General features: G+C 44.5%; 1 protein-coding gene across 5 annotated transcripts in view; it reads left to right on the forward strand.

Annotated features, from left to right (window-relative positions):
• The window catches only part of smarca2 (SWI/SNF related, matrix associated, actin dependent regulator of chromatin, subfamily a, member 2), a 140,792-nt gene that overhangs the window by 110,018 nt on the left and 17,135 nt on the right, over positions 1–13,639 (forward strand). For all 5 annotated transcript variants that reach the window (XM_033017796.1, XM_033017797.1, XM_033017798.1 and 2 more), the window contains 3 exons: positions 2,995–3,215; positions 5,161–5,266; positions 12,098–12,199. In XM_033017796.1, the coding sequence (XP_032873687.1) occupies positions 2,995–3,215; positions 5,161–5,266; positions 12,098–12,199 (429 nt within the window). The remainder of the gene's footprint in view (positions 1–2,994; positions 3,216–5,160; positions 5,267–12,097; positions 12,200–13,639) is intronic.

The following is a 13,639-nucleotide window of genomic DNA, read 5'->3' on the forward strand; positions in this document are numbered from 1 at the left end:
GATTAGTTCAAAGATTTTTTGTTTTGTTTATAAAGCACATGGATTGAAATTTTGTTCATTTCTAATGATGGCATTTTTGAGCATGCCTTCGAATTCCTATGTATAAATTAAATCAAACATTTTGTAACTGCAAACCTACAATGGGTTTTCTTGCCACTCTTGAACCATTATTTCTGAAGTTCTAAGAATCTATCTCCTAGTTCTCAAATCACATAGTCTCTTTGGGAAAACTTGTTAGATTCCTTGTGTAAGCTGATAATACTAATCTGAAGTCTATCTATACTTTGAGTTTTCTGCGATCTTGTGCAATAATTCACCATCCAGCAATAGATGAACAGTTATTTCCTCCAGCCAGATTTGGGAACACTGAAATCTACATTTCTGCCAAAATCTTAATTCCTGAGCCAATGCTTCCATCTTCCCTGTGAATAAATGACTGCAATTATACAAAGGATGTGCTTCAGAACTTGCCAATCTCTTGTCCCAGCTATACCCATACAGCTACATCACTGACATTTACCCAACGATGTGGAAAATTGCCCAGATAGGACTTCTCCACAAGATGCAGGACAAATCCATCCCAGGTCTACTCTCAATCATGGAAGAGATAATCAATAGTGCTATCATGTGGCACTGGCTTAGCAACAGCCTTCTCACTGGAGCTCAGTTTTGTTCCGCAACGAACACATCATTGAACAAGGATAGAGTTTCTCTTTCACCCCACCAGCCTCTGCATCCAACATATCATTCTCTGACATTTCCGCCACTACTACGTAATCCTATGACCACTTATCTTCCCATCACCACTCCTTACCATCTTCTGCAGAGACCACTCCCTGTACAACTCCTTGGTTCACTCAAATGTAGATTTCAGTGTTCCCAAATCACCCTTCCGGGTCATACCACCCCCTCCCCAACTACTTTCTCCTGCAACCGAGGAGATGTAACATCTGTCCCTATACCTCCTCATTTGCATTAATCCAGGACCCCAGCAGTTCTTCCAGGCGAGACAGAGGTTCACATCCACCTCCTCTAATCTCATCACTGCATCTGGTGTTCCTGATGTGGCCTCCTGTAAAACAGCGTGACCAAGCGTAGGCTTGGCAACCATTCCGCCAAACATGTGCGTTTGATCTGCCAAGACCAGCTGGATCTCCTGGTTGCTAACAATTTTAACTTTCTGTCCCATACTGACCTTTCTGTCCTGGGCATCCTCCTTTGCCAGAGTGAGACAACACAGAAACTGGAGGAACAGTCTATCATATTCTGCTTGGGTAGCTTACAACCTAATGGTATGACCATTGAATTCTCCAATTTTAGATAATCAACGTACAAGCACCTCTTCTCCCTCCCTGTGCCACACGTGCACTTGCACCATTTCCCCCCCGCCCCCTCTCTCCTTTTTCCCCCTCTCCACCGCCAAGTCCCTTCCATCCACGTTCCTTGGACTGGCTTTACAATTTGCACCTCTTTTATCCATGCTTCCATATTTCTCTTTTCATCTCTGGCCTTTGTCCAGCCATGTGTCCATCAACTTCCGTCCCCCCACCTGCATTCATCTATCATTTCAAAGGCTTTGTTCTGCCCCACCTCTCTTCCAGCTTTCTCCTCCACACCTAAATCGTTGAAGAAGAGTCCCAACGCGAAATGTCACCTATTCATGTTCTCCAGAGATGCTACCTGACCCCCTTTTACTCCAGCACTTTGTCTTTCTATAAACCACTATTTGCAGTTCCTTGCACCTGCGCATAGCTCCTGATTATGGTACAATGTTGGTCCTAACAGGACAAAAGAGCCGAACTCCAGAAGTGAATTGAGAATAACACAGCATTTATTTATGATATCTAGAACTCCTGGCTAAACTGTAGTCATTGGGAATCGGAAGGGGGGAAGGGGGGCCTTCTGTTGGTAGTAATCATACCTACCGCAAAGGAAGATGGTTGAGGATCAATCACCTCAGCTGCAGGACATCTCTGTTGGAGCGCCTCAGGGTATAATTGTCTGCCGGTGATTGTCAACTGCTTCATTATCAATTTTAGTCGTACGGTCAGCAGTAAGGTTGTTAACTGATGATTGCACAATGTTGAGCACTATTTGTAATGACCCTGGTAATGAAGCAGTTCACATATGAATGTAGCAAGATCTGAATAATATCCAACCCAGGATTGAAGCGCAGCAGGTAATACCCGCGACACTCAAGTGTCAGGTTAATTGGCTTCTATAAATTGCCCCTAGTGTGTAGAATGCACAAGTGGGATAACATGAAACTAATGTGCAGGTGATCAATGGTTGACATGGACTTGGTCGGCTGAAGGACCTCTTTCCATTCTGTATCTTTAAAACTAAAACCAAAAAAACTTAAAATATTAAAATACAGATCTTCTTGAGGGATCGTCTTGATACGATACGATGGCACTTGATAGTCTTGTTTAATCTGAAAATTAGGCACATAAGAGTTCTTTTTCCTGCTAATTCTAAATCTGCACTGAGCTCTTTGCAAGTGTGGGATTCATACAATCTGCGAGGAAAATAATGCTTAGTGGGTCATGCAATAGTACAATATGTTTCATCTTGGACGGTATTATCTGAAATAACCCAAAAATTGAATGTTGTATTTCTCAAATCTTGCTTAAAACAAAAAAAACATGACTCCTGAGAGTTGCTGATAATTTTCAGTGATAGATTAACATTTGTTAGAAGTAAATTAATTATTTTGTGAGTTGAGATTAACAGAACCTTATGAAGAATTAGATCTGCAATATAATTTATATCCTACGGGAATGTATATTTATCCTCCCTGGTTCTTGTAGATTCAAGGCCATGATGTCAGTTAAATAATTGGGTTTATAATTGTGGGAATGATAACTGTGTCTCTCTATGCCTAGGTATTATCAAAGGATCATATTTCATTTGTAGTCTAAAAAACACAAATTATTAGACGATATTCTAAATACTTAAACCCAAAATTTAAAACTGCAAATATAACCTATTTAGGCAATTGAGGATGGCAATTTAGAAGAAATGGAAGAAGAAATACGTCAGAAGAAAGCTAGGAAACGCAGAAGAAATGTGGATAAGGACTCGTCAAAGGAGGATGGAAAAAAGAAGAAGAAAAAAAGGGGCAGACCTCCAGCAGAAAAACTGTCTCCAAATCCACCAAAGATAACCAAACAGATGAATGCAATCATTGATACTGTTATAAACTACAGAGACAGGTAAAATTAAATGGACATTTTCACCTTCGCCTTCCAAATCAAGCACGGGTAGTTCTGCTATAAACAGATCCCATATCGCAAATTAGATATAACGCACTTATGAATTAAGGAACAGTACCTGTGTACACAGGGCAATTTTGTTATAATGCAATTTCGACCATGAACTAGTGGATCTTTTAAAAGTCACTTTGGAAATTGACAAGCAGAACAGAGCTGTCTTAGAAAAAAACACAGTTAAGGGACAAAACCCGTTTCCATGTAACCTGCCGACAATAATCATTGTCTTCTTAGAACACACCTGCCAGTCTCAATGTGGGTGACCTATGAAATCTATACATAACTAAAACTCTGATGTTATCTTCCAGTTTGGCGGATTTTCTATTTGTGCGAAAGTGGTTTGCGATAGCGCCAGTTCACTAGCCTTTCTCCCGTGCTGCAAGTGTACCAAGTTTTGTTTCGATCGGTTGAATGTCGTAAAAGTTAGCATGGTTTAAAAATGTTAAAAACCACGCGTGCGCAGATCTCTTCTACCAGTCAACGCCCCGCGGATTAGTCTCTTCCCCTGTCACTCCCGGGACGGTCCGCCCCTTCCTGCATCTTTACTGGAGCTGAGGATGGCTTGCGGAGGTTTCCAACCAGACACAATCTTTGGTGGGACCCGAAGCGACCAGAAACAGCCCAGCCCCAAGCAGCCCAGCGTCGGAAACCCGACCCAGCCCAGCCCAGAGTCGTAGACCCAGCCCAGCCCAGAGTCGTAGACCCAGCCCAGCCCAGAGTCGTAGACCCAGCCCAGCCCAGAGTCGGAAACCCAGCCCAGCCCAGAGTCGAAGACCCAGCCCAGCCCAGAGTCGGAAACCCAGCCCAGCCCAGAGTCGTAGACCCAGCCCAGCCCAGAGTCGTAGACCCAGCCCAGAGTCGGAAACCCAGCCCAGCCCAGAGTCGAAGACCCAGCCCAGCCCAGTCTGAGATGTCGCCAAACGGAAAGTGGAGACTCTGATCCCGGTGGAGGAGAACGACCAGCGACCAGCACTCACCAGCTGTGAGTCCCCATCGCACCACCAATTCCAGCCACTATCCCTCTGCTCCACCTCGCTGGCTCCTCCCCCCCCCTCCCCCCTGATACCCACCTCTCCCCCATGGTTCTTCCCCTGTCTTTTCTCCGAGCTCACTCCCCCCACAACTACCGCCCACACACGCCCCCCACAAGCCTCCCTGCCCACACACACTCACCCCCCTCCCCCGCCCACACACACACACACACACACACCACCTGCCCCCACACCCCCTCCCTCCTCCCCCTCCCACACTCCTCCCGCCCACATACACACCCTCTCCCTCCCCCTTCCTATACCTCCCCATCCACACACACCACTCCTCCCCTCCAACCCCACCCCCCTCCCCCCCCATTTCCCTCCCCTCCCACACATGAAGAGGAGGGGAAATGAGCCGTGATGAGCAGTTAGTGGTTATGAGTGAGTGGTGGAAGATTGCATTGGGGGACCGGGTGAGTGGTGGAATATTGCCCAACGGGTCTCACTTAGTCTAGTTGATACTGAAACTTTCTATTGACACGTGCAATGTCACTATTAAATAATGTAATAAGTTGCATTTTAGTAATACATCTTTTTCTTTCAGTAATAATCCAAGATTGCAGCCTCAGTTATTTATTACTGAAGGAGGCCCAAATTGTATGTCCACAATAAATAAAGATTTTTGCAAAAAGGGCGCCGAGCACAAATAGTTTGGCAATTGAGCAAGGTTTCTTGTTTGTTAAGAATAAAACTTGTGATTGCTTTTGCTATGATACTTTATTATATTAATGACTGTGTGAAATGAAAATAAATGTCAGAAATAGGCACATGGAATTTGAATTGATTTGTGTAAGTTGTGTAATATGATAGTGATGCAGCACTAATCACCTGCTTTGCTTTTGCCCTGAAAATAGCTTGAGCCGACAACTGAGTGAAGTTTTCATTCAGTTACCTTCGCGGAAAGAGTTGCCTGAATACTATGAGCTAATTCGAAAACCTGTGGACTTCAAAAAAATTAAGGTGTGAACAGATTGTTACATTTTTTTCATTTTCCTCCAACATGCAGTGAATTGATTTTTAAGTGCTAATAGTAACTATATATAGGGCTCGTACGGACCTTGATAGTCCTGGAATTTGAACCTGTTTTTCAAGGCCTTGAAAGTCCTTGGATTTATCATCCTTGAAAATTCACTTTTTATGATAAAAGTGTTCATTCATGCAGAGTAATGTGGTGTTTTTTCATTGTTCATAATGTGTATTTTTATTAAAAGTTGGGAAACATTGTTAGATATGTTTGCTAATGACGTTCCCTGTAGGAGGGAGGGGAGGAGCACTAGTACCCAGCAGAGTCAGACCACATGCTGTCTGCATCGTGGAGGTTGTGGGCCTGTTGCTGAGCCTGGGGAGCTCTGGTGAGGTGACGGCTCTGGCCCACTGATGGACGGTGGAGAGGCGAGGGTTGACGGAGTGGGTATATGTGTGAGTGCGTGTGTGGGCCCAGAGCTGCGGGAGAGTCAGGGTGAGTTGGTGCCGGGCCGGCTCCTCTGTAAAAATACATGATCACCGTCTTTTTCTTTACGTGCTTGATAATTATATTTCATGATAATTAGTGAGTGCAACTGTGCAATATTTTGTCATATTATTAAATTAAGTATTATATGTTTTATTGTACTAGTTATAGATTGGGATCTAGTGAAAGGCTATAATCTTGTTTGACCCTCTTGGGAGACTAGCTTGGCGCCCACCCTCAAGGAAAACCTGAAATTATGCCCCTGTTTGACGTTAGCTCCGGCACCTAAAAAATTAGCACTGCAACACTGGGTAGCGCGGGAACTTACACATCAGTTTGCCGTAGGCTATCAAGTTGAGGGTTTCAATTAAATTTAGAAATCAAAAAAGCAGTTCCATCCTTCCCATTAATGTGGTTGCATAAAACTTTATGCTTTCGCTGGTTAACCTTGATTGATGGCTCCATGTTTTGTTTTGAATTTCTTCCATTTGTTTTACTTAAGTTCTTTTTTGAATTCATTAAATTTATAAAACTGACATTTCTTTATTTTTTTCTACGGCCTGCAAAGATGTGCCAAGTCTATAATGTGGCCCTCATGCTGAAAAGTTTGGAGGCCCCTGTTGTAAGGTGTAATTTTTAAACATTGCAGTATAAATTAAGGGTAAACAAGCAAGAAAATGCTGTCATTTCAAGGTATAATTACCAAAGATTTCCTGTGCAAAGGATTACTTCTGTCTAATTAGAGTAAACAAGCAAGGAACGGGTATCGTGTTACAAGTAGGTGTAGGTGTAATATAAAATATTTTCAATATGACTTAAATGTAAACAAGCAAGGAGTTAGTCATTTTAAGGTATGATTATCACAAATTTTCTATGTAAATTAAGAAGTGATAAGCAAGTAAAATGTGTTATTTTAAGGTACAATAAAAAAAATCTCTGCATAAAGGGGGCGCTGCCCCATTTTACCTCCTTGGAACCCTACCAGGGGCAATGCCCCCTGGGCCCCCATCTCTCTTCCTCTTTTTTCATATTTTTTTGTCTCGTGCCTGATGACTACAAAGGTCAGTGTGACAGGCCTGTAGTCATTAAGACCAGTAGTCCTTGTCTTTTTGGGTACAGGGACAATAGTGGAGACTTTGAAGCAGGCATGTGCAGTACAGGTTTGCAGGGACTGGTTGAAAAACATTGTTTTCCATTATCATGGTTTCAGATTGAACAACTAATAGATGAGAAAATTGACCATCAGTGCTCTATTGAAGTAGGAATATAGATAAGTTAACCATCTTGTATGTAATTATTATGTAGTTTAGTGTCGTTCTGTGGAACCTGGACCAATGGATTGACTTCTCAGATTTCCCTGAAAATCAGTGTCTGTACATCAGAGCACACAGGAAGTAACACAACAGAAAACAAGGTCTCAACTCCAAATTCCAATGGGCATTTGGCAATATTCGAGCTCTATCAATGGTTCATCACTTTGAAGGAACTGTTGAAAGTTGATTTTTCTGCTGTGTTCTTTGTACCAGAGGTGTGCAAAACATGATTTTCAATCAAATCTGAGATGGTGACCAGTCAACCTTCTTACTTACTTTTATTTGGTACAGAATTAAATCATCCAATACCAAGCAATTTGTATACAAGCCATCAATGTTTGCTGGATTTTGGTCCTTGAAAATGGGGGGTTTGGACCTTGAAAGTGCTTGAATTTATAGCTTTTCCAAGTGTACGAACCCTGTGAAGAAACTTTAAAACTGGCTTGATTTGCTGTTATGCTCTAATGAATTGAAAATTTGAACTAAGATTTTCATTTTACTGTGCACTATACAGCAGAACAATAGATTTTGTGTTAAATATTTCAATCTTTTTTTTAATCCATTAAAAACTAATCAAATAGCCTTTCTGGAGTGAAGTTGAAACACTATATTCTATACTCAGATTAGTTCTATTTAGAACTTGGTGGATAATAATGTTATAGCTATATTTTCTATCCACTTGAAATTGGTACGTTAAGAGAGGATCTAACCTGCCACAAATTGACCAAGTAACAGTCTGATTCACTCACAGTATCATAAAGGTCCTGTCCCACTCGACGATTTTTTTGGTGACTGCTGGCATAATTGATTAACGTAACAGGTCACCGAAAAATTTGCGCAGTGACGCAGCATGATGGCGTATGACGCGCGGTGTTTTGTACAGGTGTCGTAACATTTTTTTTGTCACCGCTGGATTTTGAAATGTTCAGAATCTTTTGGCGACATTGATATGGCGCCGGCAGTCGCTGAAAAAATGGCCATGTGGGACAGGCCCTTAACTTTCCACCAGTGTATTAGGCTTGCCCACTGACGCCCTTGGATATGCCTTGTTTACAGCTACAATATATAGAAGTGTAGGCCTGCATTGTGGCCCTGGGAATCTTTAATGTTGAATTCAATCCCCATGGCATCGTGTCAAAGATGCGCAAGGAAACACATTAATTGGTACCTACTGTTTCCATTCAGATGAAAATGAACAGTTAAGAATCAATCAAAGTAGTGTGTTCATCTATATCATAAGAGAATCTATGCAGGGCTCGTACAGCACAACTGCAGTGCTGTTGGCAATTTCGATCTCCTCATCTAAGGAACAAAATGCTAGATTTGGAGGCAGTCAATTACAGAATTCCATCTTGATTATCAGATAGAGGAAACACTTCAAGAATATCCCCAAAGCCTCCTTGGGGGGGGGGGGGGGGGGAGGAATGTAACAGCCCCACCTCGTCTTGAGAATCCATTGCCCATGACCAAAGTGGAGGAGCATATGGTTGGGTGAGTGGGCAAATGCATGGCAGATGCAGTATAATGAGGATAAATGTGAGGTTATCCACTTTGGTGGCAAGAACAGGAAAGTAGACTATTATTTTAATGGTGGCCGATTAGGAAAAGGGGAGATGCAACGAGACCTGGGTGTCATGGTACACCAGTCATTGAAAGTAGGCATGCAGGTGCAGCAGGCAGTGAAGAAAGCGAATGGTATGTTAGCATTCATAGCAAAATAATTTGAGTATAGGAGCAGGGAGGTTCTACTGCAGTTGTACAGGGCCTTGGTGAGACCACACCTGGAGTATTGTGCACAGTTTTGGTCTCCTAATCTGAGGAAATACATTCTTGCTATAGAGGGAGTACAGAGAAGGTTCACCAGACTGATTCCTGGGATGGCAGGACTTTCATATGAAGAAAGACTGGATAGACTCGGCTTGTACTCGCTAGAATTTAGAAGATTGAGGGGGATCTTATAGAAACTTACAAAATTCTTAAGGGGTTGGACAGGCTAGATGCAGGAAGATTGTTCCCGATGTTGAGGAAGTCCAGAACAAGGGGTCACAGTTTAAGGATAAGGGGGGAGTCTTTTAGGACCGAGATGAGAAAAACATTTTTCACACAGAGAGTGGTGAATCTGGAATTCTCTGCCACAGAAGGTAGTTGAGGCCAGTTCATTGGCTATATTTAAGAGGGAGTTAGATGTGGCCCTTATGGCTAAAGGGATTAGGGGGTATGGAGAGAAGGTAGGTACAGGATACTGAGTTGGATGATCAGCCATGATCATATTGAATGGCGGTGCAGGCTCGAAGGGCCGAATGGCCTACTCCTGCACCTATTTTCTATGTTTCTATGTAATGCTGTTAAGAACATAGTCCATGCATCAGAAGCTCTGCATAAATGGCAGAAGAAATGTACCTTGCTAGTTACCTACCTGCCCATCTGTGGAGGAGTATGCAGTTCCCACTTTGGTCCAAGCACTCTCAGAACAAAAATGGAAGCAAATCATTCTAGAGTAGTGAAGCTGTAGAATTAATCTCTTGTTTAAAATTAGCCATTATCTGGCACAGCTGTAAAATAGCCTTCACTTGTCCTTTATCAGACCATGCCTGATTATGGCTCAGACGTTGCAAATCATGGAATTCAGTATCGCATGATTATGAATAAATATCCTTCTGACCTTTTTGAAGGTTGATGTTTTGGTTCCACCAGAATCACTCCACTTCAGGCCTCAATTACTTGAATACAGATATTTGTGCTTAACTGTGTACATAGATGAATTTCACTCTACCTCGGTCTTTGTGACAAATAAAGTACCATCCTTATCACTATAAAACTCTTATCTTGGATGTGTGTGTGTGTATTTATTTGTTTGTGTATAATCACATTTTCGCGAAAAAACGACACGCTAACAGTAAACTTTTTACATATTCCTCCTGGAGTCCAAAATCACCTTATCTGAAAAATTCATGCTTTATTTCTCGAGTTATTTATGAAAATGTTCACAATAAAACTTTGAAAATAAACGAGATGGTCTCGCTGATGACGTCACAATAGGTCTGATGCGCTCGGCCCCCGCTGTGTTCCACGCGCTACGAGTGACGTCATCCCCCCTCCGCCGAACTCGCAGTCCTTTGGTTGACGCCCGCTCCTCCCCGCTACCCCCCGCTGCTCCTACCCCCCTCCTCCTCTCTCCCCTCCTCCTCTCCCCCCTCCTCCTCTCTCCCCTCCTCCTCTACCCCCTCCTCCTCTCCCCCCTCCTCCTCACCCCCCCTTCCTCCTCACCCTCCCTTCCTCCTCACCCCCCCTTCCTCCTCACCCCCCCTTCCTCCTCACCCTCCCTTCCTCCTCACCCCCCCTTCCTCCTCACCCCCCTTCCTCTTCACCCCCCTTCCTCCTCACCCCCCCTTCCTCCTCACCCCCCCTTCCTCCTCACCCCCCCTTCCTCCTCACCCTCCCTTCCTCCTCACCCTCCCTTCCTCCTCACCCCCCTTCCTCCTCACCCCCCTTCCTCCTCACCCCCCTTCCTCCTCACCCCCCTTCCTCCTCACCCCCCTTCCTCCTCACCCCCCTTCCTCCTCACCCCCCTTCCTCCTCACCCCCCTCCTCCTCTCCCCCCTCCTCCTCTCCCCCTCCTCCTCTCCCCCCTCCTCCTCACCTCCTCTCCTCCCTCCTCCTCTCCCTCCCCCTCTCCCCATCTCCTCCTCTCCCCCCCTCTCTCCCCCTCCTCCCCCCTCCCTTATCCCCCCCCTCTCTCCCCCTCCCCCTCTCTCCCCCTGCTCTCTCTCTCCTCCCTCTTACCCCCACCACTCTCCCCCCCCCCCTCTCTTCCCCCCCCCCCCCTCTGTCTGCCCCTCTCTCTCTGTCTCTGCCCCTCCCTGACTCTGCCCCCTCTCTTTGTCTCTGTCCCCTTTATCTACCCCCCCCCCCCCCCCGCCTCTAGACGCGCCTGCGAGATGGGGGCTATGTGTCAGTGGATAGGGCGGGGATTTGGTAAAAGGAGCAAATTAATAATATTAATATAATATCAAGGGGGGTGGTTAGTGTGTGTGTGTGGGGGAGGAGTTAGTGTGTGTGACGCCGTAGGCCGCCCCCCTCCCCGCAACCGCGCGTTGAGGGGATGGGACCCAACGGGTCCCGCTTGGTTTAGTTACCAATATAATCTTGGTCCAATCGTGGGAAAAATAACTGAGCTGCAGAGATGAGGTGACTGTCCCTGTCAGCATGGCAGCAATTTTGCATCTTCAGCCTGCCCACATAAAATTGAAGGCATTTGAAAACGGGATGATTTTTATACTTGGCAAAAAAAGCTGGGTGTGTGGGAATCCTATCATTGCAAAACTGGGATATCGCTACAGGAGTTCTTCAAGACAGTGCCCAGAGTCTGCCTTAAAAATAATAACTGCTGTTGTTACTTATTAGCACTTTTTCCAAGGTCAGCTAGGCTGATCATTAATAGCAAATGGTGATCAATGTGCACATTCGTTGAAGAATAACGGAATAATGTTGATATGACCCAGAATTTGGGATTTAATTTCTATCATGAAAACCTGAATAGTCTACTATTTCGTTCAAATACTAAAAGCATGCTGAAGAAATCCTCTAGATAATTGTTTGCATTTAAATAAAAGGACAGCTGATTCATTTAAGTGCACCAGCTTCATTATTTGGAAGTTGTCTCTGTTGCCCTTGCATTCACAGGTAATTGATAGTAAATTATAGAACATAGAAACATAGGTTATGGAGTAGGGCAATCGACCCTTCGACCCAGCACCGCCACTACAATACAATCAGTTTTATTCGTCACTTGCACATAAAGTGCAAGTGAAATGATTATTCAATATGATCATGGCTGATCATCCAAAATCAATACCCCATTCCTGCTTTCTCCCCATTTCCCTTGTTTCCATTCAGGTCATGTCTTGCTATTCTAATTCTGCATTCCAAGAACAAATTAAAAAAAGAAGAAATCAATGTTGGTGGATAGAAAGTTTGTACTTCAAGTGGGATTTTTAACTATCCTTCAAACCTGCTCACTTTTTCTAGGATCGTATTCGCAGCCATAAATATCGTAGTCTGGGAGATCTGGAGAAGGATGTAAATTTGTTGTGTCGTAATGCCCAGACATTCAATCTAGAAGGATCACAGGTGAATGTTTATTTACATTGTTGTATTTTACTGGCAAGAAATAGGTTTGCTAAATATGATGATTCTGTGATCAGGGCTTCTGAAAGGAGTATTGATTGTTCAAATCCACCCGACGACACACTTCTTAGATCTGTAAATGATTAAGAATGCAACTTAATAATTACTGACGGTTGCATTTTTCTTTCCAAGAGATGTGTTTAAAAATGTATTTTTGTGGTTTAATTAATTAATTTCAGTCTTGCTCTCATGTCTAATTTTAAAATTGAAGCAAGGGACATTCTTGGACCTAACCATGAATGAGGTGCATTCCATAACTTTTCCATAATGCAAGCCGCATCTGTGTATCAAGAAATGCAATTTAAAAACTTTTGATTCATTTATTTATTTACTTTTCACATGAAATTTTGTGCAAGTGTATTTTATTCCATATCTCAATTTTCTGGGTAGTGATTCATTACTTCTGTAAGGGGGGGAAATTTGGTAACATGAGGGTTGCACTTGAGTGAACTTTAATTAATCACATGAAAAAGGACACAATCTATATACTGATAAAACTTTGATCGTTTATTTGTTTGCTTGTGTGCGATTCACATCTTCTCGAAAACCCGGCACGTTAATGGTGAAATATTTACATATTCCGGTAGAGATTTATACCATGATGTCGAAAATCACCTCATCTGAAAATTTGGTTCATTATTTCTTCAAATTCTTCACCAACCTGAAGCTAAAGCTAACTGAAGCTGAGACTAACGGGCTGATGACGTCACAATGCCTCGGCTCCTCGTGGCGAATTGCGCAGATTTTTCAAGGCACAGCCTGCTGGCCACTGTTTTCCATGAGCTGCGAGTTACGTGCTCTCCCCGCATAACTCGCACTCCGACAGCCATCCCGAGAGATGCCGAGGAGCACCCGAGTGCGGCCAGCCGTAGCACCACACCCACAGCCCAGCAGCCCCCCCCCCCCTCCCCCCCCACCGCCCCCCCCCCCCCCCCCCGGGCCTCTGGATTGAGAACCCGAGAGATGCCGAGGAGCACCCAAGTGATGACGTCGCAAAGAGCGACACGCAGTAAGCTCGCGCCTCGGCTCGGCTCGGCTTTCCCGAGAGCTGCCAAGAGCTTTGTACTAGAGTCGGGCCCTGTATTGCAGCTCTCTCTCTCTCTCTCTCTCTCTCTCTCTCTCTCTCTCTCTCTCTCTCCCCGGGCTCTCCGCTTTTCGCAGCACCCTCGCTCGCTCGCCCGGCTCCCCTCCTCTACTCTCTCCCATCTCCCCTCCAATCTCCCCCCCTCTCTCTACCCTCCCCTCCTCCCTCCCCCCTCTTCTCTCCCCCTCCACTCACCCCCTCTACTCTCTGGCTCCCCCCTCCTCCTCTCTCCCCCTCCTCTCTCTCTCCCCTTCCCCCCCCCTTTCCCCTCCTCCTTTCCCCTCCTCCTTCCCCCTCCC

The sequence above is a fragment of the Amblyraja radiata genome, chromosome 3 (genome assembly GCF_010909765.2).
Source record: "Amblyraja radiata isolate CabotCenter1 chromosome 3, sAmbRad1.1.pri, whole genome shotgun sequence".
Classification (NCBI taxonomy): domain Eukaryota; kingdom Metazoa; phylum Chordata; class Chondrichthyes; order Rajiformes; family Rajidae; genus Amblyraja; species Amblyraja radiata.